The following is a 25,286-nucleotide window of genomic DNA, read 5'->3' as shown; positions in this document are numbered from 1 at the left end:
TCCTCTTGATACATGTATGTTCGATGTCTTAGTATTATTCTTTTGATTTTCATACTGTTTTTTGACTTGCTGATTTTTCATACTAAAAAAATTAAGACTCAAGAGAGATGAACGCCAAACTACAACTATTACAAGTCTTGTAGTTTGGTGTTCATCTCTCTTAATTTTTTTGCGCATGTCAGTTTCTGGCCGCAAATCATGAAGCCACATGCACAGTCAAGAATGAAGCAAACCACCGATTTATACATGCACTCAGTGCTGGAATCGGGTACTCTGCACTTCGTGAGGTATGCACGCACTGATTCCGCACTCTCGTCCTCGTAGACGAATGCTTGGCAGCCTGTAGTGCAGGGTCATCGAATAGAAGCGAAGCCAGCTCCAGGCGCACGGTGTTTCAAGTACATCATTGTAATGAGTGAGACTGTGAGTGGATCTCCGCGTCACGAAACACAACATGCATCACGATGTCCAGTTTTCCGAAATGAAATGCGCTTGTCCAGGCAACGCGCAAGTCACTCAGTTCCGTTCCTCTGTAAATCAGGCTGTCATCTCGACCCTAGGCCCTAGCTCAAACTATAATAATAATTATACGCGGACTTGCAGTGAGCGGAACGGCCGCCAGCTGAAGGAGGAGGTTGTCACCCGCATATTGATAGTGCCAACATCTGAGCAGTCAACTCCCTGCCTAGAGGATACGAACGGGATTATGTTGGTAAGAAAAAAAACTAACAACTTAGAAGCTGCGGCGAACTTGGTAATTTGAAAATGATTTGAAACATTCCACCAATCCACACTGTGCTCTTGGCCCACATTCACAAAACCATAGCGAGGAATTTCGTTCTTGGTGTGCTATAGCATATCATCCAAACACCTGTTTCGCTCATTCACAGCTCTTCAGTGGAGGCAGATAACGAATGGATAGTGGATACAGGAATAAATATATTTATAGAGTAAAAGTACTGGAGCTTTGCACTGTCTACCTAAACATTTGGCGTAGCTACAAAAGGTCATGGTATCCAAATTTTAATAATGCAATGAATATAACTAAATGCGCACTCATATCACAACCATGGGGACGAATAATGTATTCCAGAACGTTTTCTTGCCACAATTATCAATGGAATTCGTGACTAAAGAGAATGATGAAACTACAATAGGATTTATACACTTGGAGTGAAACAGCGAGGATACAAGCATAGTAAGAAAAATAGCACAAACCTAGGAACAATTTGCACAGGTAATAAAAACTATAGGTGAGGTGAGAAATGATAGGAAATTCAGCAAGTGCAGTGTGACAATGGACATGTATGTGCAAGTGTGTGTGAGTGCGAATTTACTGGAATAGCGTAAGTGCGGTGACATTTGCGGTGACATTTTCTAGTTCTAGAAGCAGTCTACATTCGCATTCGTGATCCAAATCTTTGTACACAAAAAGAAAATGTCACTGCACTTACGCTATTCCATTAAATTCGCACTCACACTCACTTGTACATGCATGTCCATTGTCACACTGCACTTGCTGAATTTCCTATCATTTCTCACCTCACCTATAGTTTTTTATTACCTGTGCAAATTGTTCCTAGGTTTGTGCTATTTTTCTTACTATGCTTTATTATTCCACAATCACGATGACATAGTGCCAATAAGCATGTGATGCGGGCGATTTTAACCAGCCATGGTGGGGACAACTGAGAAAAAGAAGGAGAAGAAAAAGAGAAAACAAAACAAAACAAAAGGAGTACTAAAGGAACCTGGAGAGAGCAGTATGAAGATTAGGCTAGCAATGGAAAACAACGAATTCAATTCAATTCAACTTAGGTGCGGGCAGAATGGAACAAAATGCAGCGAAGGTGTCACGAGACTTCACCTCCTGCGGAAGCCGAGACCAATGAGAATAGGACTTGAACAGAGGGGATTTTAAAAGGATCGATGATCTGGCAAGTGGGAAATGGAGAGAACATCTAGTACGCGAGCTATTATTGAACCAGCTTAAATGCGCAAGTGCATGAGGAGGAGCAAGTTGAAGCTTAATACGGTGAATGAATTTGCATGCCGAGTGGGGAAAGCGTTCTGAGAGAGGGGAAGAGGAAGCCAAAATGTATAGCGTCTGAGAGGAGGTCAGAGGGGGCATGCGAAATATTAATCGAAGTAATTTATGGTGGGTGACTTCACACAAGGGAATGGTCTCAAACTGCGGAAAGTGCTCAATGCAAGCGAGGCAGAGCTTCATCACACACAAGCGGAAAAACCGTCAGAGATCAAATTCCATTACACAGTGTTTCACCGTTCAAGCAACGGATCATCAGATGGATGATCAAACAAAGTATGATACACTGGTTATATACTCAGAAGGTGTGAACTCCGTCATTATGGAGTGTGAAAATTATCATTATGTCGGGTCCCGGATGTGACAAGTCCATTTTTCATGATGCATTGTACAGAGTGCCTAGGTGCTAGATGAGGGTGATGGTATTGCGGGGTGTGACCAGCCCATTTTTCATGATGCATTGCACAGAGTGCCTAGGGAAAGGTGATAGCACAGAGTGGTGCCATGCCAGAGTAGTGTTGGGTGCAGGTGGTGATGCGGTACATGTCGGGATGCACAAACGGCTGAGAACAATTGAGTGGTCCGACTGACCGAGAGGGGCTGAGGGGTGTGGATCGCAGATGCTGGCTGCGGTGTCAGTGATCATCAGGTCCAGAGCAGCCTCATTGCCTTTGTGGGAGCGGTGGGTCGAGAATGTGACGTGTTGCTGCAAGGAAAACATGTCAAGAAGACATGAAAGGTGGTGGCCTGCAGTGTCTGTTGTTGTTCCATACCAGGTGGAACATTTAGCATTGAAGTCTCCCATGATGAGGACTGGCGAGCCAGGGGTCCGTATTTTAGTCAAGCAGCTTTGAAATGAGGCGTAAAAGTTATCTATCACCGACGGGTCGGTGGACGGTGGGCGGTAGGCAGCCGCAATTTGGATGGGCTGCTGGCGCGTGGGGCAAGCAGAGGTTGCAGTGGATGGCGATATCTCTACCCATGTAGCTTCGAATTGCGGAAGATGTAGGTCTGTACGGTGGGTGATAGGACCAAATACACTTGATTTTACTAAGATAGCAACACCGCCATAGGCCAGGAAGTCGTTGGTGTTCATTTTATTCTCGGAGGTGGGTCGATCCCTTCGAAAACATTCATAGCCTGGGAAGGAGAGGGACATTTGTGGACAGAACCAGGTTTCAGTTATGCAAACAACAAGGGGACAGCTGGTCGTGAGGTCGGATAGCTCAGCAGATTTGTTTCTAAGGGAACGTGCATTGATACAGGCTACGGGAAAGGAGGCTATGAGCGTTGAAGGATTGAAGGGTGTTGCGTTAGGGTCAAGTTGAGGTGTTGGTTTACTCATTGTTCAGATTCAGCCTGGTCAGTGTGGAACCTCCATTTCCGGATATTAATTTTGTCAGGCCAGAAACCAGGCCCTTGGATCTGGTCTACACAGTTCTCTCCCACAACCAGGTGGGCATAAGCTGTACCAAAGTACCGTGATTCTGAGATTGAGCAGTGAAAAACTTCGACATCTTTCTTTTTACACCACAGTTCAATTGAGGCAGCATCGCATCCAAGGTCTACATTGCCAAGGTAGAAAGCCATGCGCTTCACCCGCTCCACGCCCTGAAGGTCAGTGCGTTTGGTACGGGCTGGCTCTTTTGTGAACTGGCTTGTGATGGTGCGTTTCAGTGGACTACTGGTAGTGTTGGTGTCGGCTTGTGCAGGGCGGCGGCGGTGTGGGTTTTGCCGCCCATTTTCGCTTGTGCTTGTATCTTGCGTTTGAGGTTTGGCGGGCAGGTCACGTCTGGCCATTGGGATACTACTTCTTGTAGTACGTGTACTACCGTCCGTGCTGTATCCTCGCTGTTTCACTCCAAGTGTATAAATCCTATTGTAGTTTCATCATTCTCTTTAGTCACGAATTCCATTGATAATTGTGGCAAGAAAACGTTCTGGAATACATTATCCGTCCCCAAGGTTGTGATATGAGTGCGCATTTAGTTATATTCATTGCATTATTAATATTATTGTCTCCACGTCGCCTTTTTAGGTATCCAAATTTCTAAAAAATATTCAGTACTTGGTATTTCTTATGGCTCTCGCAGTAAACTGCGGGAAAAAAGGATTCACAGAATGTCACAAATGCCATATTTCTTCTTTCATCATGATTATGTTAGCGACACACTGTAATCTGTGATGGAGTACCTGACTTCAGTTGGGGAGGGAAAGGCAGTGAGGGGGAGTAGCTGATCATTGTCCCTGCTGTGTCCAATGTTTTGAAACGAGAGGTCTAACACTGCCTCAGTAAAACAGTCAGAATTGGCTTGGCCTTAGTATGGGCTACCATGCTTACAACGAACAGGATATGGATGGAGATAAGATATTGCTACATCGGCAGTAATTAGTGAAGAAAGTGTTTGCTCCATACGATGGAGCTAGCGCTTCCTGCCGACTGACTTGATACGTAATTGACCTACGACTGAGTCTGGAGCACACGAGAAGCCCTTCAAACTTTCCACTCGGCAAACCTGCAAGAAAGCACCACTCCCTGCTCAATAAATATAGTTTCGGGGAATTCACCCCTCATCAGTTGAGCTTCTGTAGGTTGAGCAGGGAGTGGTGCTTTCTTGCAGGTTTGCCCAGTGGAAAGTTCGACGGGCTTCTTGTGTGCTCCAGACAAAGTCGTGAATCAGTCAAGTGTCAAGTTAGTTGTCAGGAAGCGCAAGCTCCAATGCACGGAACCAACACTTTCTTCAGGTTATGGAATGTTCAAGCAACAAACTGCATAATAATAATAATAATATTTGAGTGCAACGATTGATATTATCATGAATGAAAAAGATTTTATTCAGTTCTCGTGAGACTTTCATCAGAGAAAAATCGTCTCAGCAATGATTACAACTAAGGAGACCATTGAAGATATGTAACGTTTGTTGGTGCGTGCATGCGAGCGTGCGTGTGTGTGTGTGCGTGTGTTAGTGATCATGGAGGGGTTTCCAAATCCACAGCTGTACGAACTATAACAGAACTCTCGCAGGCTGCTAACCTGCGGAGCGTGCTGCGTACCTTACTGAACCGACCTACCCCATGTCTGTCGGCCCCTCGTATGAGGGGACATATGACCATCGTGCGGCAGTGTTCAGGACAGGACAGATGTGTCCATTTCTATATGCATGTGTATCTGTGTGTCTATGTGAGCGCATGTGTTGGGTATGTGGTATGTGTGTATATCTGTATTTTTCTCATGCAGTACACAAAATTCATCAATGGTCAACATTTTGCCCAACATATATTCTCAGTGTTGATCTTGCTGGGAATGATATTGGCAGTGCAGAGTCAGCATGAAAGTAAGTACATGTACATGTATAAAGATATGTTGGTCGTCGAAGAACTGGGGGAGGGGGGGGGGGGGGGGATCCTAGCCTAGACCATTTATATTTTTATGTACTACAGTCTATGCACAGGTGAGTCACCGTGCATACATCGGTATGCTGTGCTTAGTAAAATTCTAGCCTGTTCGTTCTTCAGCACCCTACAGTACTGCACCGTGTTTTACAGAGTATACAAATGTAGGCCGCACTGGAGCCGCAACCAGAATTTTTTGTCCCGAAATCCAGACATCTAGCCTATCTATCACTGTCAATTTGACCATCGTAGCATAAATAACGCCGACTCTTGTTTGTTAAATTATTGGTCTTTAAAGTGAGGCCTATGCTTTAAAAAAAAATGGCACACTTGTTTTCAAAGCTCAGTTGCTAGGCAACAGCAGAAGCGCTTGGCGAGTATCATGCTCTGTTTTCCTCTCTTTTTCCTTTTTCTTTTCACAACGTTTTTGTCACCTAGTGGTTTTCAATGCTGTGACTCGTCTAATTTATTTTTCTGCGCATCACTTCAACACATAATCAGTATCTCTGAAGTTCTGAAGTTCTAGGGTTTATCGGGTGTTAGCGGCCGTCGTGAGTTCCCTTCGGGAACGGACACGATAATTTACTTACTTTACTTTAGTCTCTTAGTTTATTTCCATCATTAACGTTCAATACTTATGACACATGTCCCAAATAGCTGGTGGTGCATTCTTGGGTAGATGCATACGCAGACAATACATTTTTGTAATGAGTGAAACAAAATTAAATTTCAAGAAAGGGCCGATAGCCGGCGGGGGCATTCGGGGGCTTCGTCTGATTCCTAGCTTGTTGGAACTTTTCCAAAGTTGCTATGACGACATGCACTCATGTGCAAAGCCACACAACATTATAGTTTTTTGGGGGGGACAGGAAAACTGGATACGCGTTGCTAGGCAACAGTAATAGTTGGTGAGTATCATGCAATACAGAAGTACGTTATCATTCGGTCACACTTCACGGTTACGTGACAGTTAGTACTTCCATATAGTTTCTATCACAGTCATCATTGTTTTGTTGTTGACATTGTGTGCGTTTGTTGTTGCAGACTGTAAATCGGGATATGCTGGGTTTAGAAGTGGACCGATGGGCCAGTTTAACTATGAAGGACCAAGAGATTTGTACATTTTGCCTGGCACCTCATCAGCAAGTCTTCCCACTTTGACATGTTTGGTCTTTTGTGGCACAGTTCATTCAATTGGGCCTCTTGACCCACCCCTGTCGACAGCGTTCTGGTACTTCAACAACGCACCTGTTCAAGACAATCCATTGTTCAGGATTGAAGGCCATTATGTAGACCATCGGCAGTTATCATTAGACAAGGTTGTTATATACACCAGAAAGCTGCACTGGCCAACAACTATCACTCAGTCAATGATAGGAGATTATGAATGCGCATTTCGACGGGCAGGAGGACTTTTTCAAAGGAGCAATCTAACTTTACATGTTGCCAGTGAGTTGTGTATACTCATCTTTCAAGGTCATGCAAGTATATAGGACCAATTCTGTGAGCAAAAACAGCAGGCAATAGTACTGTTCTACTATTGCTTCGGGAAAAAATTGAGTACCGGATTTGCAAAGGTCCTTGAGTCCAGTCTTGGTGGTGTATCTTATCCCTTATCCTCCCATTGTTCCCATGTGGTTTAGAACGCTACTATTTTTGGGGATTTTAGTTTCACAGCTCTTGCCAGTACTTCTTTTCGTTTGAGCACACTTTGTCAGCAAAAGTTAGCTATTTAAGATTGGGTCATGACCTCTCCTAACCCATTGGTCTTATTATGAGAAGAGAGTCTGTAGTGGTGATTGTTCCTTGCTTCCTGGCTGTTTCCATTCGTTATAGATGTTCCATACATTACATTCATCAGTGGATCCATGACTATCGTGTCCACATCATGGCAGGTGGGATCAATTGCCTTGGTGTGCAGAGCAAACGGCACAGGACCATTGAATGTGACATGGACTAAGAATGGAAGAATACTACCAGCATATAATGGTGCAAATGGTTGGACACGCAAGCTTGGTGATTACCTAACTGTGGACGACTCAGGGATGTATACTTGTACAGTATCGTCGCCCTTTGGAATTGCTTTAAAACAACTGACCATCCTAGTACAAGGTACGGTTTGAGAATAATACTTATAATAGATTATGAGATACTCAGATGGTAAGCCATGGACAGTATTCAGGGGCGTACGCCGCTCGCCTCCAGGAGTGGTTCCCATGCCAACTGATGAACCAACATTCCACACAATTGAAGTGCTGTTTTCGTATCCCGCGGAGTTTCTGCACATTCTCCTCAGACTGGGTGAAATTAACATCCACAAGCTGCTGGACGATGTCATTGCTACGCATTTTTGATTTTAAAAGACTGAACCTTTCCCCGTTTTATGGATGTTTTGTTCAGCATGACGATTGCATGCAGTCTTGAAAGCTGCCTAAGTTTCGAATCATCTGGAGCAAACATCACACAGGGCAAGCAGAAGCCACCATTGCATGCCTGTCAAAAGACTACCCAGGGTAATTCCTCTAACAAGGATAGTTGAAAGTGGCGCTGTTTGCCATCCATCTGGACACGCACAGGAAATGAAATCCTTCGCCTTCGGTGGCGCACAATGATTGTCGATGACGGAAATCTTTTCCGTGTCCGGCAAATGTCGGGGGACTGGATTCCATTGTAGACGTCGACTTTCAGAATATCCCTTCCAACACACTCCCATGTCACTGAAGTAAGTTTTGGATGATCGAGCAGCTTCCAACAACGGTCGCTCTACAGCTTCGCCGACGATTTCTTCCTCAGCGCTGCTCGTTGCATGCAGTCTTCGCTTGCAAGTCAGGTGCCGCGGTCTGCATTCTCACCTATCTCTTGACCTTCGCCACTAGCACTGGCTACACTCTTTGCCTGCTGCTCAAAATAGCTCTGAATAGAGCGCTGGCCCTCTGGATGTCGACGCTTCATTTTTCCTTTCCACAAAGCGAAAGCATCGTCCAAAACACGACGAACTTTGTCAAAACAAACTGCAACAGAAAATTCGACTCGGAGATCGAGGCGATGTAGAGACTTTGTTGAACCCAGCTCAGTAGGCTGTGTCCCAGCGCCGCTTTCACACCTGGGCTAGTCATGTCACCATCCTCGACCTCGGACCGTCTGGCCATCAGGCGCGGACTCCAGGCGCTAGGCATGCACTGCACAGCTGCATGCACTTACTTGCACTGCGAGCGCAGGGCCTGAAAAGGCTGGATCAAAAATATCCGTACTAATATCGAATTTTTTTTACTGGTTCCCGGGCATCCCGGGAACCGCCCTATGTACGCCCCTGGTATTAATTGGAAACAAGGAAAACAGGGGAAGATTCCCTTTCATTTCTTATCCCTGATGAAATTGAGCCTCCCTAGTTGGGTGGTTGTTGCTTTGTGTTGTCGAATTGTGGTAAGGAGTTATGGTCCAATTTTCTCACCGTCCCGTTATCGTACCAAGCCAGCATTCACTGTGCCATGGAATATAGCTTGTGTTCGGCTTGATGGTGCTTCCTTCCCCCTCTTTGGCATGATCACTAATATTCAAATGGAAAGGCTGTTTTTTAGCGCTCTCAAGCAGTGCTTAAGCTCACTTCCTTGCCGTGGAATGTCTCAGTACTCCTTTTCAATCTGGTACTACCTTGTGCACGTCTGACTGTTCAAAAACTGGTTTAGTTGGTTGACTGTAATGCTTAACTTGTGCCCCACCGCTTTCCTTGTTTCCGTTATAATAGATAACTATTATTTTTATGTGGGGGGGGGGGGAGCAACATGTGAACCCCAGTCCTAGTGACGCACTGTGACCCATTTTTGGGATACTAGTTCCCCGTGGATGAAAATGACAATCCTGGTCTTTTTGAAACCTTCAGCCATTTGGAGCGCTCTAGCAACTGTTTCCCACCTTCATTTGTAAGAAGAAGAAAATCCATTGTCAGCTCCAATTTATGAAGAGAAGTGCGCCACAATGAGTCATCAATATGTTGACTCTACATGTCGTGTGGTTTAACATTATATAACATTTTACAACATGACCACAACGGACAGCCAGATCCAACTCAGTCCTGTATCTATGTCACATGATTTCAGCCATGTTGGTTCTACTGTACACATGGCATGATCATTTTCTGCACTAGGTTAGTGACCTTACCAAGATGTGAAGCCACTTCATTTGTACTTCTTCCGTATACAAAAACTTCGTGACCTTTTCAACTGTATTTTTGAGCAAAAACCCGCTCAACGAACCACGCCAAAGGCTGTCATCGACAACCCACCTGCATGTCGAGGTAAGTTTCGTTGATCTCGAACAGATTCTCCACGGAAGCCATTCGTTTGAGAACGTTGCAGACAAGAACTCACGAGTGAAGTAAACAACTATGTTACTTACTTGCTCGAAACTGACACAGTAACGCAGCGATGCTCGCAGCTGGAATGTGGAGTCACACGGCACCTGCTGCCTGCGTTAGCGGCCGTCGTGAGTTCCCTTCGGGACCGGACACGATAATTTACTCTTTTTTTTATAGCGCTATGAAGCAGTGCTCAAGCTCACTTCCTTGCCGTGGAATTTCTCAGTACTCCTTTTCAATCTGGTACTACCTTGTGCACGTCTGACTGTTCAAAAACTGGTTTAGTTGGTTGGCTGTAATGCTTAACTTGTGCCCCACCGCTTTCCTTGTTTACGTTATAATAGATTACTATTATTTTTATGTGGGGGGGGGGGGGGGGAGCAACATGTGAACCCCAGTCCTAGTGACGCCGTTTTAGAGAGGACATGTCAGTTTTTGTCGGATCCTATATATAGGATTTGAGTGTTCTGCATTATCCAGAGTGTTGTAATGGATGCAGATGATGATAGAATGCTTAGTATGCTAAAATTAATAAGTACATAGATACCATGCATAGATATCTGTGATTGATTGGGGAGCACTGTCACAGGTTGACATATCTAGTGCATTTTAACTGTGCGGAAGCTTCAAGCCGAAAATTGGCCGATCGGCTTGAAAATTGGATTATTTCTGCGGAAGTGTATGGAAACCAGTTCCAAACGCCTCATGAAATCCATTTCATCAGTTTGCATAGTTTGTTTAGTGAAATCCTTTATCCAAAAACCAAATCCTGTATATGGGATTTGCTGGTGACAGTTTAAGAGATACAGCATGAGAACTGGAAGCTGTTACGCTCGCACGGCAAGATGAAACAGTTCAGTCGTCGTGCAATCAGACGGACTCCAGATCGGAGTGTTGACGACCTGGCTTTCTTCGCCTCTCTCCAGTCAGACATCTCCATTGTCGCCAAGGGGAATCGCAGGTGCCTCCTCGAAGTCGTTTTGGAACGCTGGGAGGAGTACCGTGCCAAGAGAATGCGAAGCGTTTGGATGTGCTCGTACGACTCGTTTCACGGCATAATGCAAGTCACGGGTGGAACGACTGATTGTTGTCGACACCGAGGTGTATGCAACTCTGCAAATGAAGAGGACGTTGCCAAAGTCCCGCGTCGACAATCACTCCAGCTGACTAGAAGCTGAACGAAATGCGAGCGGAAGCAGCAACTGTTGGCGATGCGGAGTCAGCGTCATCAGGTGACAGTGAGACAGGTGAAGATGACTCAGAATAAACTCAATCTCATTCGTCTGAGTTCCTTTTTTACTTTGTATATAGCTTATAAAGAGGTTAGGCAATGCCACATGTGTTATTACAAGTCAAACTAAACAATTCCAGAGCTGTGCTCAGCCTTAAAAAAAATGTCACGAAGGTTTTGTATACGGAGGAAATAATCTCTAAAAATGTGCACATTAATTTTATTTAAAAAGGCGTCGAGGCGACAATAGTTTTAGAATTGCGATCAACAGAACGAGCTGAACCGACATTTCACAAAGGCTTTTATTGTATTCAAAAAACGAGTGGATACGAAGGCAGTGAAGAACATGGAAGAAAGAATAAATGTAATATGGAAAAAATGATGAACAAATATCGTACTTCGAACTAGTTTTCGTACAACTCTCCTCAGGAAGCTACGTTGTACTAATGAAAAACAATCCAGAAAGATACTAATAAAGAGAAAAGGAGTGAGAAGAAACAACACCTATGAAAATGATAATCCTAGCACTAATAACAGGATAACTGCGAAAGCACTTAACGAACTTGTAAGGACTACTAGTGTTGAGTTCGAAACAGGACGACTGACGACATATCCAGACATTACAACGGGAACAGGTTAGTGGGAACGACATTTATTATACTAGTAGACGACGAGACAAGAGACCAAGACGAACGAAACGACTACATTGAAGAGTGAGGAAAGAGAGAAAGAGATCAAGTCTAAACGGCAAGATAAAGGGCCTGGGTAGCTATGGCAAATATGGGCACGCAAGTAGCTACCCAGGCCAACGGAGCAAAAGGAGACAAAAGGTGCGTACGCAAGTGCATGCAGGCCAGCTAGAAAAGGTACGGGAGGAGGTACCTAACATACCACCCCTCCATGAAAAAAAATCCCGCGTCCTCGCGGAGAGAAAAAAAAGAGAGGAAAAGATTTAAAAAAAATGAACTGGAGGAGAAAACACACACACACACACACATACTGCACGCGCGCATGGATCTCACGAAAGTGTGTACTAAAATGCACTCGTACAGATCATTCCTGTACTACTTATTGTGTGAAATAACAATTGGAGTTTGACGAGGAACGTGAATTACTAGTATTTTGCACGGCTAATACAGCCTAGTTACACTTTTGCTAAACATCCAAAAATTAGAGCGTGGCTCACCATGATCGGACCCCTAACTTGGTAATGTTTTACGAACACACGCGCGCGCACACACACTACAAAAAATTCACGAAAATAAATTTGACGAAGAAGCATACAAAAAAAAAGAAAGAGAGAAAGGTAGCTGACCTGCATGGCTTGAACGAGAATAGACGAGGTAAGGTTGGCGTAGGAGAGACGAGGTTGATAGAGACGAGACGAGGTTGGCATAGGAGAGACGAGACTGACATGGACGAGACGAGGTTGATATAGACGAGACGAATGGTGGTTGAGGACGGCTGGGCATGGGATGATCTCAGGGTCGTGGGTCAATCAATAATCGGGCGCCAATGTTGAGTTCGAAACAGGACGACTGACGACATATCCAGACATTACAACAGGAACAGGTTAGTGGGAACGACATTTATTATAGACGACGAGACAAGAGACCAAGACGAACGAAACGACTACATTGAAGAGTGAGGAAAGAGAGAAAGAGATCAAGTATAAACGGGAAGATAAAGGGCCTGGGTAGCTATGGCAAATATGGGCGCGCAAGTAGCTACCCAGGCCAACGGAGCAAAAGGAGACAAAAGGTGTGTACGCAAGTGCATGCAGGCCAGCTAGAAAAGGTACGGGAGGAGGTACCTAACACTAGTATACTGTGACACAAGATATGACACCATGGCCAACCAGGGCCAAACAGACAGAACAAGCTGCTACTAAACAATTTCAAACGAATAATGCTGTCCTTCTGGACACACAGATTAGGCTTATGAATACGTTGACAAACAGCTTCTAACACACTCAACAGCAACTTATAACCATGACGAGCACGGCACAAAACAGAAAAAGAAGAATCAGAATAAACCTTGCAGCAATCAGGACGAGATACAAGATGCTTATACACTGATGACTTCCTACTAGAAAACACACGCTCGCACCCACTCTTACTCACACAATCATTCTCGCTCTCACACTCACTGGACTCACTGGACTCACTGGCCGAATCCTCCTCAACGACGTCCTGCCTTGGAGCAATCAGGTCCCGTCTCCTCCCATCCCTCGTCTCACGTTCCTGTTGTGTATTCCGTTGGCTCGGTACTTCCGTACTGAAATAGGTCATGGTGTAATTAGCAGTTGTTCTTCTGGGTCTCGTTGATATTGAGGTAGGTATTGTAAGAAAGAAAAAATGTGATATGGAAAAAATGATGAACAAACATCGTACTTCGAACTAGTTTTCGCACAACACTCCTCAGGAAGCTACGTTGTACTAATGAAAAACAATCCAGAAAGATACTAATAAAGAGAAAAGGAGTGAGAAGAAACAACACCTATGAAAATGATAATCCTAGCACTAATAACAGGAAAAACTGCGAAAGCACTTAACGAACTTGTAAGGACTACTAGTATACTGTGACACAAGATATGACACCATGGCCAACCAGGGCCAAACAGACAGAACAAGCTGCTACTAAAACAATTTCAAACGAATAATGCTGTCCTTCTGGACACACAGATTAGGCTTATGAATACGTTGACAAACAGCTTCTAACGCACTCAACTGCAACTTATAACCATGACGAGCACGGCACAAAACAGAAAAAGAAGAATCAGAATAAACCTTGTAGCAATCATGACGAGATACAAGATGCTTATACACTGATGACTTCCTACTAGAAAACACACGCTCGCACCCACTCTTACTCACACAATCATTCTCGCTCTCACACTCACTGGACTCACTGGACTCACTGGCCGAATCCTCCTCAACGACGTCCTGCCTTGGAGCAATCAGGTCCCGTCTCCTCCCATCCCTCGTCTCACGTTCCTGTTGTGTATTCCGTTGGCTCGGTACTTCCGTACTGAAATAGGTCATGGTGTAATTAGCAGTTGTTCTTCTGGGTCTCGTTGATATTGAGGTAGGTATTGTAAGAAAGAAAAAATGTGATATGGAAAAAATGATGAACAAACATCGTACTTCGAACTAGTTTTCGCACAACACTCCTCAGGAAGCTACGTTGTACTAATGAAAAACAATCCAGAAAGATACTAATAAAGAGAAAAGGAGTGAGAAGAAACAACACCTATGAAAATGATAATCCTAGCACTAATAACAGGAAAAACTGCGAAAGCACTTAACGAACTTGTAAGGACTACTAGTATACTGTGACACAAGATATGACACCGTGGCCAACCAGGGCCAAACAGACAGAACAAGCTGCTACTAAAACAATTTCAAACGAATAATGCTGTCCTTCTGGACACACAGATTAGGCTTATGAATACGTTGACAAACAGCTTCTAACGCACTCAACTGCAACTTATAACCATGACGAGCACGGCACAAAACAGAAAAAGAAGAATCAGAATAAACCTTGTAGCAATCAGGACGAGATACAAGATGCTTATACACTGATGACTTCCTACTAGAAAACACACGCTCGCACCCACTCTTACTCACACAATCATTCTCGCTCTCACACTCACCGGACTCACTGGACTCACTGGCCGAATCCTCCTCAACGACGTCCTGCCTTCTTCTTCACTGCCTTCGTATCCACTCGTTTTTTGAATACAATAAAAGCCTTTGTGAAATGTCGGTTCAGCTCGTTCTGTTGATCGCAATTCTAAAATTAATTTTTTATTGCCAATATTACACCTCTATTGGAGACTGATAATTTCTCCTTTGCGCATTATTTATTTATTTATTTATTTCTGCACCTCGTGGCATGTCAAGACAGCCAATTGATTTGAGGAGAGGGTGAGACCAACCACGGAAGAAGAAGAGAAAAAAGAAAATGAAGAGCACGTACACAAAGTGGGAAGGGATTAGCAACTTAAAGAGCAATGGGATGCTCAGCAAGCTATGCAGCGGAAGTGGTGACTGTGACTTTGTTTCCTGGGAGATACTGAAGTGCTGTCTGACGAGGGTACGGAATTTGCGCATATCTGGAGCTTGTCTAACACTGGGAGGCAGTTGGAGCCACGTGGAGTAGGAGCATGCTATGAAGTTGTCTTTTCTGCAAATTTAATGATGGGCCTTTTGCTTCTTTTGGCACCAAAATGGTGTAGAAATGAAGAACAAATGAGCGAGTTACCGCTTGTTAAATTTACAGATTGATACTTGGATAGTCATTGACTTTTTGACTGCTGTTTCGAATATGAGTGTTGTAGTCAGAAGCTCAAAACTACGGGTTGAAGTGAACTAAAGGAAATGTTAGTACACTCGTACCTCGTTTTTCTGGGCGTTCCAGGACCGGGCACTACCCATAACTTTGAAATGCCGGTAACCCGAAAATCACTTGCTCTGCCTTAGTAGGGCGGAATTGACCCCTCTTCTGCCAATGAACCACTGTTCTTGATTACTTCTTTCATTGACAGATATTCCCAGGTTTCTTATTGCCCCTAGCCCGGCACGTATTGTCCAGAATTCACTAAGAGCAACTTCAGTCACTCTCAATCTTCAATCACCATCATACAAAGGAAATCTACCTGTAACAAGTTACAAAGTCATTTGTAAACCAGATGCAGAGTACAGATCTTATGTGAAGGACGCTGTTCAAAGTGTTCCACTCAATACTGTCACAATTATTGAACTTCAACCAGCCACCAAGTACACCTGCCGGTATCATGCAGAAAATGCAGCTGGTTCAAGTGGTCCAAGTCCCAGACTGAAACTGGAGACTCCCGAATCACGTAAGCTACTCCCTCATTTTTGTACTGTGCATTCAGTTTCAAATGAATATTTTCATCAGTGATTGAAAGAATCATAGCTCTCCAGCTGTTTTGTACCCAGTTCAAATTTTGTCTTTCATTATCTGACTGTTTCTGACATCTTCCTAACATCACCCCATGCGGCACAATACCAATAAGAAGAAAGCAAAGGATATTCAAAGATCACATGAAATACGAAGAGCACTTCTTGCTTAACATGTTCACCTATTAAATTCACAAAAGCGCCTCACCACATCAACTAAAATTGTACTGAAACAGGGCATGCACAATTGCATCGTTTTCCACGATGAATGTAGTCTTCTCAACTAATTTAGTCTGACGGTGCATGTGTCATTATCGTTCCTGGAATAGTACAAAGGAAATAGTATGTCCATGAAGGGATAGCATTGGATAGCGTCCAACTCTCAGTGTGACGAAGATTTCTGATGATTAGAGAGGTTAAGTTACACGTGTTTTGCCTTTTTTCAAAACGCGGTGCAAACCTCACGTTACGTGTAATTTTTTAGAGGTTAAGTTACACGTGCGATGTGACGTGAAATTTTGCCTGGCGGGTGTCACTCACACACAGTAGAGAGTTTTCGCACGGCGTGCAACGCGCTCACTTGACGCGTTCGAAGGTCACGTGCCACGTTCAGAAGCGAGGCAAACGCGCGTTGCCAACGTGGAAACCGGCCTCATCACGTTGGCACTTGATGGCCCAGCACGTGCGATTTACGCAAAGTTCTAATGGTTCACCATGTTCACCTGCTGCGAAAGCTCTTTTCAAGTGCGTCACGCAAGTGAATAGCCTCGCGTTCGGCGTTGTCACGTTGCACGCCGTGCGAAAACTCTCTAGTGTGAACCCTCTGGTTCTCTAAAGTGTCAGGAACGAACGACCACACGGCACGAGGACAACTATTTATTCTCAACAGTATATTTCACTACCATCGACTAATAATAATGAACAATGAATAACTAACACTAAAACCACCAGGTAGTTATAGCGTGAAAATGACAGCGTATATGAGAAAAGCATACGCCTACAACATACAAGTACAGCGCACACAGCAAGCCTGTAGCGTATACAACGTCGTCAACATCAGCGATACGGCAGAGTCGGGATACAACTGCATTGAAACGAACACAATGTCACAAGCGAGAAGGCCTTTCACTCTCGAGAACTTGTGGTTTCACAACATTCTCCCCACCAAAGGGCTTCTCACCGCCGTACAACAACTCATAAGTCAAAAACGACCGGGGCTCTGACTACACGCCCAGAACGAGTCATCTGATGCTGTGGGGGTGGCCAAGGTGGAATATTACTAGTGCTCACCATTTCTGCCAAGGGAGCAATGGTCTGCAGGCTTGCGCATTTCAGATCAAGCTCTAACGTTGGCTTCACGAGAGCACATACCGGAATGACTACGGAGCTACCTAGGATCGTAATGGCGAACTTGTCCATCCGCTGTTGGGTTGATTCCGCACCGGACGGCTTCACCTCAACATTCTTAACACCAACGTGCTCTGCATCGATTGTGGACACCAATGCTGCAATCACAGATGACGCCTTGGCACCCGAGTCCAGCAGCACACGAAGCTTGCCCCTGTGGGATGTCACACAAGAAACGGTCACCGGTCCACTTCGACGTGGGGCGGACGCTGGACCAGACAACACACAACCGATACTTTCACCAAGCTTGCAGATCTGGGCTGTCACACACGACACGGTCACGGGGCCACTGCCTCGTGGGGCGGACGCTGGACCAGATAACATACATCCGATCTCCGGGTTCCACACAGTCTCGCCGCTCACTTCTTCCGTGCTAACCAGTATCACCCTTCTTATTTCCTTAGCTTCTACGCCTTGCGCTTCTACGTCTTGCGCTTCTACGTCTTGCGCTTCTATGTCTTGCGCTTCTACATCTTGCGCCTCTACGTCTTGAGCCTCTACATCTTGCGCCTCTACGTCTTGCGCCTCTACGTCTTGCGCCTCTACGTCTTTCGGCCGAGACTCCAGCTGCTTCTGAGCGACTCCGACCGATGTCATCGTCTTGAGCTTTTCGTTTAACTATGTGCGGAGCGCACCCTCTTGCCGTCTAGCACTGCGCTGTTCAAACTCCTCGCACTGTCGGAGTCTCTTCTTCACATGTTCCCTCAACTCATCGCCTTCCAATCCTAACAGAATTCCATTGGCGATAAAGTGGGCTTCAATAATCCATAGTTCCTGTGCCATGCTCACTTCGTATCCCGGCGTGATGTTGTGAACCCTCTGGTTCTCTAAAGTGTCAGGAACGAACGACCACACGGCACGAGGACAACTATTTATTCTCAACAGTATATTTCATTTCCATCGACTAATAATAATGAACAATGAATAACACTAAAACCACCAGGTAGTTATAGCGTGAAAATGACAGCGTATATGAGAAAAGCATACGCACACAACATACAAGTACAGCGCACACAGCAAACCGCACTTAGCGCCTGTACCGTATACAACGTCGTAAATATCAGCGGTATGGCGGAGTCGGGATACAACTGCATTGAAGCGAACACAATGTCACAAGCGAGAAGGCCTTTCACTCTCGTGACCTTGTGGTTTCACAACAGCAGGATTCGGGTTTAGTTCGCACAAATATCAAATCTTCCAATAAACTCGATAAAACTCGATAAAACTACGGAAAGTCACACAAAATCGATCGGGGTAACCAAGCGAAACTTCCAAAAACCCACGTCACGAACTTACGTGCGGACAGTCAACTCACGTAAAACACGTCAAATTTTACGTGAGTTTTTTTAATTTTTTGACGTAAAAGTTCACGGACATAAGAAATTTACCTGAAACTTAACCTCTCTATTGTCACATGATAACGACGTTAAAATCCGTACTTATTGTTCCTCTGATGTCGTGGTATGAGTGCGTTCACATTATTTCTATCGAAACCATTTTTGTCTCCTCGTCTCCTCGTCTCCTTGTCTCCTCGAACCCACAACCCTCGCCGGGGTTGTGGGTTCGAATCCAGAATTTGACTAGTTTTTTTCTTTTTTCTTTATTTCTTTTTGGGATTGCTTCTTCACTGGAGTATGCAACAAGAATAGCCAGAAGGGATCCTAATTCCTAAACCTTTTTCTTTTTCTTTTTTAGTTCCATCAGTTTGACGGGCGACGCCGACTAAAATTTCGAAATATTTGTGTAAGAAATTATGTCAGAGCTAACTGTTATGAATAAAATGAAGGTCGCAGACATCACACGACTAAGTTACTTGTTCGACATGTATGTGTATCATATTTCCAGTATGACACACAAAAGGCACTTCTACAACTAACTGGCTAACAGCTCCTACACACCTTGGATGCGCACTCCGACAGCCTTCCAATTTGGAAATGGTATCGCATGAGCCCATTGTTTAGTAACTAGTGGTGTTAGTGGACATTATGGCGTAACTTGTGGTTCATTGGTCCTTTTTTCTTTTCTGTAAATGTATCCTCTGCATCCGAGTCCATACATACAGCGATACCTTTTTTAAGAACAGTTTTCTTGGTCACCAGTTAATCAAATCATCAGTCTAAATAGAAATGCTAAAATTGTGGAGGCCATGGAAGGGTGTCCTCGCAGTGTTTTCTCACTGTTAAGGCCCGTCTCAGATCTGACCACTTTCCTTTTCTAACAACGTCTTGAGCCGAGGAATGGATACTCAATGGGAGTAGATAGCAGGGTATATATATAATAGGGTTGAGCATAGGTGATACTAACGATGCAAGTGTAGATTACGTGAATGCGGGAATAAGATGAATGAGGGAGTTAGTGTAGGCGCTAACTTAATGCTCGTGGGATGCGTTACGCCTTTGCCTCAAGTCAATCACACGACCCTTTTAAAAGGATCCCCAAACTGTATTCCTGCCACTTTAATATTCATTATTCTGAACCCTGGCTCACATATTGTGCTCTTTGCTATTCAACACCAAGTAGCTGGGCATTAATCATCGGCAGGGTGAAACAGTACAACAAAAGACGAACGATGAAGAAAAGAATACGGTGTACCAATATTTAGGGTTTTACTTCGAAGTTGTATTGAGAGAGCTTTTCATAGTAACCCTTCAGATCTTGTTGACCGTGTAATAGGTGCATTTTTGATGTTGGAAATGCCCTAAATCACCTTTTGGATAGGGAAGCTCGTATGACAGTGCATGATCAGGCAAGCGAAACACAGTCCTTCCCATTTTAATGATGGATGGGAATGAAGCAGGAGAGTGCAGAGACAGCTAATGGTACTGGCCACACAACATGATCATCCCAGTGCATCTGATAGACTGTCTTGGCTGCATTGCCAGAACTATGCACTGGAATAAGCGGATAGGGTAAGAGAGGGAGAGAGGGAGAGAGGCCTACTGTTTTTCTGTGTTTCCTCAATTTGTATCCCTAACTTGCAGGGTCTGCGGCACCCCAAGGCCTCACTGCTGTCTCAACATCACCAGGTCATGCGACGATAGGGTTTAAGGTTAGGAAGTCCCCTTGCACTCACACCTCATCCACAATGCATCACTTAGTATGTGTATGCCTACATAGTGTTATTATTCATCAAGTCCATATCCCTATTAAAATATATAGAATGAAAGCAGGATCTGGGCAGTTCACAGAGCACTGAGGCATTCAGTGAAGAATGTATCAGGCAAATTGTTTGCAACACCTTGAATAGCCACAGTGTGTGAAATTATCGACCACAAGTCTTCACACCCCTGTTGTAGCGCGATTTCCTGGCCTTTTCCTGGAGACAACTAGAAGACTGTATTTAATTATTGGCTTCAACCATACTCTCAAATCAACCAGAAACCAAAGAACAACGATCACCAAATCGCTGTCATCAGCAAAATGTGCACGCGTGCGTGCATTGGCTTATGTGTACATCAGTGCGTGCATGCATGAAGATCGAAGCAGAAAAGCAGATGATCACAATGAATCATGCATGATGCATCGATGAGTCTTACCACAACGTAACCATGGATATATATTATATAAATAGTGGCGACAGCAAGGTTCCGTGTCCAAAAGCGCAGGTGCAACAAGGAAAAGTCAGAGTGCAGAACAAACAGAAATTCAAATCGAAAGAACATAAATATTGTGGAGATGAAGCGAATCGGTTTGGTCTGTCAGAGGGTGCTTGCGCCCAGAGACAGGGTGACAGCAGACCCTGTCAGAGAGAGTCAGTGTACAGAATAGGAATACATAGAATGCAGCACGCAGTAGAGTTCCTGTGGAGAGCGAGAATGCAAGCAACCACGTAAGTACTATCTATGCAACTAATTATATCGGCGTATCCGACAACACGCACAACAAACACTGTATCGTAACAACACACTCAGTGATGTTATCACAACGACACTCATTCTATTTCATCGCAGTGTCCTGTCCAATCACACTCACAATCATACTCACAATCATACTCGTAAATCTCGCACACTCCCTCCTTGACAACATGATAACTGACACTCATAAATCTCGCACACTCATAAATCTCGCACACTCATAGATCTCGCACACAGTGGATTCTATCTGCATGTCCCAGATGGTTCTGGGATAGAAGTACATAAAAAGCTGAATTTCTGGTTTGGGTCAATCTTCATGCTAATATCATCACTCCTGACCCCTTTCAACCATTTGTAATTAAATGGACAGGATATTTTTACGAAATAGTGGTTGCGACTTCGGCGATGAGTTTTTTAGGAATGGGATTGCTCCCACACAGGAGCTCGCACTGTTCGTACTGTTGTGCCCAGCGCGGGCTTGCGACTATTTCGAAGTAGCTGCTTTGGAGGTGACAGCGTTGTGAATGACCGAGGCTCCTCTTCGTCTGTTCTCACCGTCCAGGAGCGACACTGACTCACGCTGCTATCTGGTGTTCACGAGGTGTAAGTCGCGGTGGAAATGGAGCGTCTCTGTAAGTTTGTATCCCTGGTGATGTTTGTGCCTGGAGAGCACTATATACACCCCTCTCTTTATTGCTTATTCTGTTTGGCTCACTCTACCTGTAGAAGTTAAGGATCTGACCTCACTCCGCCTGTTTAAGATCCGTGCTGCCCCTTATTTACTATGACATAAATAGCTCATTATCCACATGTCCTTTGCGTCTCTGTGTTTATCACTCTTTTTATTAGACATTATATTTCTTTACGGGGTTGTTGTTGCTGTTCATTTTGCTACTCTTTCTTTTTCCCTCCCCTTACTTTTATTTATCGCTGTGGTTGGCAATCACCCACTCTCTTCACATTGGCCGGTGTTTCCACCGAGTCTTGAGATGTTGTAATAAATATATATAAGTGGTGTTCTTCAGGCACAGTCTTCCTCAGTCTACTCAAGGTCAACTGATGAGGGGTGAATTCCCCGAAACACTGTGTATTGAGCAGGGACTGGTGCTTTCTTGCAGGTTTGCCGAGTCGAAGGTTCGTTGGAATTCTCATGTGCTCTGAATGGCAGTGGTGAGTCAGTCAAGTGTCAAGTTAAGTCGGCGGAATAGCGCGAGCTCCTGTGTGAGAGCAAATCCATTCCAAAATTTTTTTATCGCCGAAGTCGATTAACCACTATTTCGTACTGTTGTGCCCAGCGCGGGCTTGCGACTAGCTGGTTTGGAGGTGACAGCGTTTTGAATGACAGAGGGTCCCCTTCGTCTGTTCTCACCGACCAGGAACGACACTGACTCGCGCTGCTATCTGGTGTTCACGAGGTGTTATTCGCACTGGAAACGAAGCATCTCTGTAAGTTTGTATCCCTGTTGATGTTTGTGCCTGGAGAGCAGTATAAAAGTGGTGCTCTTCAGGAACAATTTTCCTCAGCCTACTCAAGCGCAACTGACGAGGGATGAATTCCCCGAAACACTGTGTATTGAGCAGGGACTGGTGCTTTCTTGCAGGTTTGCTGAGTCGAAGGTTCGATGGACTTCTCGTGTGCTCTGGATGGCAGGCGTGAGTCAGTCAAGTTTCAAGTCAAGTCGGCGGAATAGCGCGAGGATATTTTTTAACTGGGATGGTGAGCCAATTGAATTATTGTGAAAAGAAGAAGGACAACATGTTACGAGTTATGACTAACTGTCCACCAACGGTATGTCCAATAGCCTTACTAGTTGTCATCATCCAGTAATGGCTTTAAAATGTCCACTGAATGAGTGATCTATGGGCCTATATTTGGAGCTCTGGGCATCTTCCAAGATGGTAAAAATAACATCCGAAATCATGGGTGAACGTCGACATAACTGATCAGGAAAAGGCGAAATGGAACGTAGTTACAGTTGGCTCTAATGGAGTGGTTGAGAACAATCTTAATATTAGTATAGATGTTCAGGGAAGCACAGAGTACTATAGTTAATAATAATAAGGTAACATTGTTGCCTGCACTTGCTGCATGCTATGGACTTGAAAACTCAATTCCTGTCATATGCAGGTCTGGTGTAGGATGCAGACTTGTCAGAAGGAAAGAAGCCAAGCAAAGAATTTTTTCATGGCTGGGAAGAATCTACAATACCAGATGTGCATGCTGGGCCAAGCCAGATACATCCACCAAGCATTCCATGCCATGGTATATTCGCAAAACATGTATCAAATAAGGTTTAGTTCGTTTAGGGCTGTCTCTGCATCTCACCAACTTGTCCAGCTGCGAATAGTTGCCACGGAATACTATTTAATTAAAAGCAAAGCTAATCCTTTGTCACTGCTTTGGTGAAAATAATGCCAGTTTTGTCTATGCGTGACTCGTATCCTGAAAACCTGCAGCCACTGCCACCTGCTCTTTCCCATGGTACTCTCATTGGCTATGAGATCAGTTACGATGCTATTGGGTGCAACAAAGTAGAAGATTGTCAATGTCAACTCTACAACTGTTCTCTGCACGGATCTATTCGAGTTCATGAAAGTAAGTACATGGTGCATTCATGACTGTACCCAGCTTAAATGCAAATCATATTCCATGTTCTGTTCAGCTTGTTTGGCACCTCCATGCATGAAACTGATTCGCACTGTCTGGTCAAGTGAGCGAGAAAGGCGGCAGCTCCGTCTTAGGGAGCAGCACACACTTACTTTCTTGAAGCTCTTCGTTTTGTTCATTCTATTATCTGGCTTCTTCTCCTGCGATCATTTTCTTTTTTGCTTTCTTTCCTGCTTCTTATCTATCTTCATTTGAATCATGTGTTTCTTCCCATATCTCTCCCACTAAAGGTTGGGTCAGTAACTCAATTTCACTATCTGGCTTGCGGCATTTTACAAGGTACCAGATTGCTGCTGCAGCCGTTAATGGAGTGGGTCTTGGTGTTAAAGCAAGGAGGTGGCTCGTAACTCAGAGGCTAGGTACGTACGGAGTAATAAGCAAGGGAATAACTGGCAAGTATTTTAAAGAAAAGGAAACTGACAAATTTTAAAGAAAGGACCAAAATGTTGCATGTTATCCGTAGTTTGTGTCCAACAATGACAGTTATAAGCTAGATATTGTGTAGTCAGAAAGTGCAACAGCTAGCACAATACTGACAAGATCTTGCTTATAACTGTTAGTGCTGGACACAAACTACAGATAACATGTAACGTTAAGGTCCTTTCTTTTAAATTCAATCCTTGGCTCTCCATCTGAAATTGACAAATTTTTGAACACATCTATTCTCTGTCTCACAAACAAACAGGCTCTTTGTTGTACAAAATTAACGAATAAATGTTCAAAAGGAGGACAAAATGTTACAAGTTATGACTAACTGTCCACCAACGTAATCAGATCTTATACAGTCAGCGAGTGCGACAAAATGGCACAAAACTGACAAAGGAGTACTGAGACATTCGGCGACCTGACCTCAATCGCTGACTGTATAAGATCTGGTTATCTTGGTGGACAGTTAGTCATAACTCGTAACATTTTGTCCTCCTTTTTTAACATAATTTATTTGGCTCACCATCCGAGTTGAATAAATGTTCGCCAGTAATTCACTTATTGGGCGTCATCAGGAAATTGATAAGGAAGAAGAGGTCAACAAGAAATATAACTACAGCTAGACAGCCAGATGAATATTCTAGAACACACAAACATCATGTACACACAATTTGTCAGAAAATGTTTTGTTTTGGTTTTTGGTTTGGTTTTTTTTATTATTTCAGTTCGTTGCCTCAACAGTACAAAGTACAAATATCAAGAGGGTCGAATGAAAAGAGAAAGTAAAACAGAGCAGAAAGGAAGATGCAACTGAAAGGAAAGAAAAACGGAGAGAAACAGAGGAGGAATGTGGACTGGGCGGATTCATGAACAATTACTAGAGCGGGGCAAGACATGAGCAGAAGGGGCAACTCCGTCGATATTCATGTTTAAACATTCTAAGCCTTATTTTATTGGTGAAATACATTTCATATTCAAAAG

The 25,286-nt window shown here is 44.2% G+C and overlaps 1 protein-coding gene across 1 annotated transcript in view; it reads left to right on the top strand.

Annotated features, from left to right (window-relative positions):
* Positions 1–25,286, top strand: part of LOC135817031 (cell adhesion molecule Dscam2-like) — a 29,685-nt gene that overhangs the window by 3,825 nt on the left and 574 nt on the right. The window contains exons 2-8 of the mRNA XM_065330133.1: positions 5,286–5,382; positions 6,485–6,889; positions 7,277–7,552; positions 15,575–15,889; positions 20,339–20,406; positions 23,669–23,807; positions 24,110–24,238. Coding sequence (XP_065186205.1) covers positions 5,286–5,382; positions 6,485–6,889; positions 7,277–7,552; positions 15,575–15,889; positions 20,339–20,406; positions 23,669–23,807; positions 24,110–24,238 — 1,429 coding nt within the window. The remainder of the gene's footprint in view (positions 1–5,285; positions 5,383–6,484; positions 6,890–7,276; positions 7,553–15,574; positions 15,890–20,338; positions 20,407–23,668; positions 23,808–24,109; positions 24,239–25,286) is intronic.

This window comes from Sycon ciliatum, chromosome 5, assembly GCF_964019385.1.
Source record: "Sycon ciliatum chromosome 5, ocSycCili1.1, whole genome shotgun sequence".
NCBI classification, from domain to species: Eukaryota; Metazoa; Porifera; class Calcarea; order Leucosolenida; family Sycettidae; genus Sycon; species Sycon ciliatum.
This window is presented reverse-complemented; position numbering and strand designations above follow the sequence as displayed.